Source organism: Cebus imitator, unplaced genomic scaffold (assembly GCF_001604975.1).
Source record: "Cebus imitator isolate Cc_AM_T3 unplaced genomic scaffold, Cebus_imitator-1.0 Scaffold655, whole genome shotgun sequence".
NCBI classification, from domain to species: domain Eukaryota; kingdom Metazoa; phylum Chordata; class Mammalia; order Primates; family Cebidae; genus Cebus; species Cebus imitator.
The window spans coordinates 247481-253885 of NW_016107970.1; the positions used below are offsets into that span (position 1 = coordinate 247481).

The 6405-nt window shown below is 51.6% G+C and overlaps 1 protein-coding gene across 1 annotated transcript in view; it reads left to right on the plus strand.

Moving 5' to 3' along the window:
- TCF7L1 (transcription factor 7 like 1) overlaps positions 1–6405 on the plus strand; it is a 180970-nt gene that overhangs the window by 170805 nt on the left and 3760 nt on the right. The window contains exons 5-10 of the mRNA XM_017517957.2: positions 2202–2334; positions 3620–3722; positions 3974–4057; positions 5032–5175; positions 5966–6125; positions 6210–6317. Of these exons, the coding sequence (XP_017373446.1) occupies positions 2202–2334; positions 3620–3722; positions 3974–4057; positions 5032–5175; positions 5966–6125; positions 6210–6317 (732 nt within the window). The remainder of the gene's footprint in view (positions 1–2201; positions 2335–3619; positions 3723–3973; positions 4058–5031; positions 5176–5965; positions 6126–6209; positions 6318–6405) is intronic.

Consider the following 6405-nt stretch of genomic DNA (forward strand, 5'->3'; position numbering starts at 1 on the left):
TCCTGAGTAGCTGGGATTACAGGCACACGCCACCATGCCCAGCTGATTTTTTGTATTTTTAGTAGAGACGGGGTTTCACCATGTTGACCAGGATGGTCTCGATCTCTTGACCTAGTGATCCACCTGCCTCGGCCTCCCAAAGTGCTGGGATTACAGGCTTGAGCCACCACGCCCGGCCTAAAATAATTTTTAATACTTTTGTTTGTGTTGTATGTTCATGTGTATGGAGATATCATCAAAAACCAGTAATTGAACAGGTGAAAACAGTAACAAGACAGGAATTTTTTAATTCATTATGCAACATCCAGTGAGCCCACCAGCCACCAGCAGGGCCCAGCCATGTGCTGGCGTCATCTGGTGGTCATGGTTATGAACAGTTTAATTCTCTGCACATTGAAAATGGAACACTGCTGTGGTGAGCTCAAGGATATCCAGGAAATGTAGGGATTGAAGTTTGCATTCTGAGTACCCAATAGGCACCACATGAAAGGAAAGGAAAGGCTCGTGGAATCTACGAAATGAAGAATTCAAACAGGAAGATAGCCATTTGGAGTTGGAGCCCTTGGGTCACCTCCAAATCATCTTTTTTACAAATTTCTCTCTTTTTTTTCTAGAGATGGAGTCTTGCTCTGTTGCCCAAGCTGGAGTGCAGTGGCGCAATCTCGGTTCACTGCAGCCTCTGCCTTCCAGGTTCCAGTGATTCTCCTGCCTCAGCCTCCTGGGTAGCTGGGCACACGGCACTGTTAATTTTTGTATTTTTAGTAGAGATGGGGTTTCACGATGTTGGCCAGGCTGGTCTCGAACGCCTGACCTCAGGTGATCCTTCTGCTTCGGCCTCCCAAAGTGCTGGGATTACAGGCATCGGCCACCGTGCCGGGCCACAAATCTCTTTTAAAAACAAATCTCATCTCCACTTGTAGCTCATTTATCTTATTATGAAAAAACATATCATAATGTCTGTCCTTTCTCTGTGACAGAAACGTTTTGAGAAGGTTCTGAGAGAGGCAGGTTGTACAAGAAAAAACATTCTTGTTTATTAGAGCTATAAACAACTGATATGAATCCCAGCTTTATCACTCACTCACTGTGTCCCAGGCTAAGTCACGTAATCTTTCTGGGCTGCTTCCTCATCTCTGGAATGGGGGTAATCACAGCTTCTTTTCTGGGTTATAAGGACTAGACATTATGCCTAGTGCTGTGTTTGTTGTGCAGGGTTCAATGATGTGTAGATGTTTTTATACTAAAAAGCCTTATGGATAAGGCAGATTAGGTAAAAACAAAAAGTTAATTCAGTTTACCAATTCTAGGATGCACGGGTTTTTCCCGTCTCTGAAGATGTGTCTGTGACGTGCCAGCATTTTTCTTTCTCAGTAGCTTTATAAAATAATGGTGCTCCCTCCATTTCGTAGTGTTTTAGACAAAATGTGGTAGTTACATCAGCAAAGTGCTACAGAGAGAGGTGTTTAAGTGCCTCGGGGTTGTGCCTGTAAAGCCTGAATATGGGACTTCATGGTATGAGGTCTAATGGGGGCAATTCTCCCTCTGCTCTGTTCGCAGTCCCAGACTTGAACCTGAGAGAGACTCTTTCTATGAAGTTTATTTGGAAAATGTGTGTTAAACCTTTTCAGGGCCAGGCGCAGGGGCTCACACATGTATTCCCAGCACTTTGGGAGGCCAAGGCAGGCAGATCACCTGAGGTCAGGAGTTCAAGACCAGCCTGGCTGACATGGTGAAACTCTGTCTCTACTAAAAATACAAAAATTAGCCGGGCGTGGTGGCAGAGCCTGTAATCCCAGCTACTCGGGAGGCTGAGACAGGAGAACTGTTTGAACCTGGGAGGCGGAGGTTGCAGTGAGCCAAGATTGCGCCACTGCATTCCAACCAAAACCTTCTCAGATTCAGTGAGATAACACAGCGCAGATCACCCCTCAGCAGCCTGTCGTGTTTCCCACACAGCGCACATGAGGGGAGCAGTGGAGGGTTGTCCTGGGGGAGAAGCTGGCAGGTGAGTGTGGTCACTTCTCAAGTCCTCCTGCTTCCTTCTCTGCTGTGTCCACTGCTGTCATCTCTCAGGGACTGTCTTGAGGACTGAATGGGATGTTGCCTGGAAAACACCTGGCACTGACTTGATTGTATAAGTAACAGCTGGTGGTACTCTCTGTCTCCTTGGCAACTGTTCTGGTCTTTTTTCTCTCTTTCAGTCTAATAAAGTTCCTGTCGTTCAGCACCCACATCACATGCATCCGCTGACTCCCCTCATCACCTACAGCAATGACCACTTCTCCCCTGGCTCCCCGCCCACTCACCTTTCCCCAGAGATCGATCCAAAGACAGGTAAGTGGCCTGCCGCTCAGGCAGTGTTGCTGCAGGGCGGGCGGGCTTCTCTTTTGCCAGAATATAACAGCTCTTGATTCAGGCCGACCTGGGTTCAAATCATGGCTCTGAGTCTCAGGAGTCTTTGGACCTTGCCCGCTTACTTTAGCCTTGTCGATTTTTTTTATCTGTGCCTACCCTGTACTTTCTATACCATAGGATCATTATTAGACCCAGAGGGAATTAAATGGGGTAAATAAAGTATAGGGCCTGGCTCCACAGGCCGCGTTTGGGGTGGCCCTTCCCAAGTCGAGCCCAGCTGTGGGCTGTGTTTCCCTACTCCAAGACACATTTGCCTTAAACTGAACATTTTAAAATAGATTCATCACTCTAAGCAGACATATAAGTGCAACCATAAAGCAGTGAGACCAAACTGGCATTTATTCATTTATTATTTATTCATTTATTTATTCATTACACTCCTGTGTCGCCCGCACAGGAGTACGGTAGTGTGATCTCAGCTCACTGCAACCTCGGCCTCCCAGGCTCAAGCAGTCCTCCTACCTCAGCCTCCCGAGTCACTCGGACCACAGGCGCGTACCACCATGCCTTTGCCCAGCTAATTTTTGTATTTTTAGTAGAGATGGGGTTTTGCCATGTTGCCCAGGCTGGTCTCAAACTCCTGGGCTCAAGCAATCAACTCACCTAAGTGCTGGGATTACAGGTGTGTGCCACTGCGCCCAACCTGAGCTGGCTTTTTTTTTTTCACCTGCCCACCAGACCAGTCCATTCTGGGAGCCACTGTCTTCACAACATTCCTACAGTGTTGCCAGGGGAAGGCAAAGCATTTTTGGAGCCGCTCTTTGGAGAAATAACAGTCACTACAAGTTACAGATAATAGGAAGACACGTGTGGAGGAGGAATCCAAAATTTATTTCTCCACGAATGAGGCAGGCTTTCCAGAGACTTAGTTCACTAATGACTCTTGTCATTGATCTTATGGGTCCTGTCCCTCTCTTCCAGGGCGCTGGCTCCTGTGTCACAGCCAGCTGGAAGGTACTCTTGCCCACAGAGATGGGATCCGGGCGGCTAGAGAAGGGGGTACCTTAGTCCTGCCACCCCTGAATATGTCCTTGTCTGACTGGTGAGAGCTGCTAGGGAGGTGGCAGAGGGCAAGGATGATGAGACAGGCTCCTGCCAGGCTCCAGAGCACCAGCGACATAGGGCGGGATGCTCCCATTTGATGTTCTTTAAGGTGCTCGGGCAGGGCTAGGGGACAGTCTGACACGTCTCTCTTTGGAAGCAGGAATCCCCCGGCCTCCTCACCCATCCGAGCTGTCACCATATTACCCACTGTCTCCTGGAGCTGTCGGACAAATCGCCCACCCCCTCGGCTGGCTCGTCCCACAGTAAGGAGCCCATGGCCTCTCTTCCCCTGCTCCCTCCTCGTGCTGAGCTCTGCCTCTGTGCCCTGCACACTGCACAGTGGAGCCCCTCAGAGGCAAGCCCAGGACTCGCCTCCCTGCTTCCTCCTGGGCACTTGGGCCCAGCTTTACCTTCCCACTTCCTTCCCGTATTTCCCATCCCCTCTTCCCAAGCCCCTCTCCTCCCCTGCCCCAAGCTTTCCCAATGTGCTGACCGGATTTCCTCACCCTCACAGGCAAGGCCAGCCCATGTACTCTCTTCCTCCTGGTGGCTTCCGGCACCCTTACCCTGCCCTCGCCATGAATGCCTCGATGTCCAGGTGAGCGCCGGAGCTGCGGCTGTGCACGTGTCTGTCTTAGCGACAGCGCCGTTTCTCACCACGAAACAGCTCTTTCAAGTTAATGAGCAGGCACAGGGCTCCCCCTTCCCCCACCTTGCTTTGATCAAGCACCTTCTCATGTCCCGTGCTCCCCACCCCAGGTCAGAACAGAGACCACAGGTCCCTATTTCTCTAAGAGAAGGATTTCAAAGCCCTAGCATTCCGCCTCCTGCCATGGGCTCTGGTGCAGAAGCATTTTGAAGACAGGTGCTCCCCAACTTAGAATAGAACCACATCCTGATAAACCCATAGTACATAGAAAATGCAACTTTCACCTTAAGATATCTGCAATATATGATGGGTTTATTCGGACATAACCCCATCTAAGTCAAGGAGAATACTGAATTCATACCATTTTTGCACCATTGTAAAATCAAAAAATCCTAAGTCGAGAACTGTCTATCACACTAAAGCCAGAGACTGGGAGAAGATGAATTTTTCCTGAAACAATGTCAGGAGAGGAGTCAGTAAAGGGGATTTGTGTCTCAGGGATCAGCTCTGCCTGACAGTGGAACCTCTGTGGACAGGAAATGCAGCCGGCAGCCTATGCCCTTCTTTTCCCCCAGTGCGCCCTGCTTCTGACCCTCCGCCCCTTTTGTGTGTTTCATCCCACCTACTTCCAGCACCAGAGAGGCAGCCTGGGTGTTTGTGGGGAGAGGGAGGAGTCATTAGGCATCCCCCAAACCTGGTTCTCTAGAAGACAACAAATAGTCTTCTAGTCCCCAGACGCTGCCCCACTAACATGCCTGTGCCCCCCAGATAGAGCAGCACCGTATCCTCACCGTGTCCTCTGCCGGGTGGCAGGCATGTGTCCCCCAGACAGAACAGCACCATGTCCTCACCGTGTCCTCTGCTGGGAGGCAGGCATGCAGCCTGAACCCCGCCGTTGTCATTCGTTTCTTTCCGGTGCACAGCCTGGTCTCCAGTCGGTTCTCACCTCACATGGTGGCTCCTGCCCACCCTGGCCTGCCCACCTCAGGGATCCCCCACCCTGCCATCGTCTCCCCCATCGTCAAGCAGGAACCGGCACCCCCCAGCCTGAGCCCTGCGGTGAGCGCGTAAGTAGGCGGTAGCCTGGATTGCGGGTGGGAGGGTGTGGGCTGTGGAGAGAGGTGGCCACACTCTGAACAGCAAATGCCGTTTACTCTTCTCCCTCAGTGTCACTCAGCAGGCAGCACAGCCTCCCCAGCCAGGCCCTCCCTCTCCCTTGGGACTTACCCCCTCTGACCTTCTTGGTCCCTGTCCTTGCAGGGACATGGTGCATTTTCTCTACCATTAAAGAAAGTTTTACTCTCAGGTGTCAAAGGCTGGAAGAGAATCTGAGAAAGCTTTTAGCTTCCCCTCCTCCCCACCATAAGACATATGAAAAGGTGAGGCCCAGAAAGGAGACTGTTTTTTTAAGGATTCGTGGTGGGCTGGTGGCTGAGCTGAGTGGAGCACCAGGGCCCTTACCTTGCCCGTGTGCCATAAAGATGGCAGGAAGCCAAAGTTAGTGCTCCCAGGAGAACCCAGGAGACCCCCGTTGGTTCTGCCCAGAGCATCCCACACTGTCTTGTCACCGTGACCAGCTCCAGGGAGAACTCATCTCAGCGCCCCCAGCACTCTCTGCTCCTCTGTCTGGAAATTAGAGAGTAGATTTTCAAAGAGTCTGGCTTGGAGATTGTTCAGAGGTGGGAAGCTACCGGAGGAAGGTGCTCAGGTGCTGAATGCAGCTTGGGGCTACTTGAATAAGCACCCAGGCAGCCCGCCCCTCCCCAGAGACAATCAGCTGCATCTCAGTGACAGGCACGGACTGATCAGTTGCGTGACACCTGACACATGCTAACCTACAACCACGTGCCTTCCCAGGAAATCACCAGTCACCGTGAAAAAGGAGGAGGAAAAGAAGCCCCACGTGAAGAAGCCTCTGAATGCCTTCATGTTGTATATGAAGGAGATGAGGGCCAAGGTGGTGGCTGAGTGCACCCTGAAGGAAAGTGCAGCCATTAACCAGATCCTGGGAAGAAAGGTAAGACCCGCCCTCATCCTCCAGGCCATGGGGCAGCATCCCTGCATTGACGGCCCCTTGTCCCTCTGACCCTCTCTCCCCCAGTGGCACAACCTGTCTCGGGAAGAACAGGCCAAGTACTACGAGCTGGCTCGGAAGGAGCGGCAGCTTCACTCACAGCTCTACCCGACCTGGTCGGCCCGGGACAACTACGTAAGTGCACGCTCTGGGCAGGGGACACTCAGACCCCAGGAGCAGCCTCTGCAAGAGGAGGAAGTAAGAAGGAAAGCGACTGCATGTA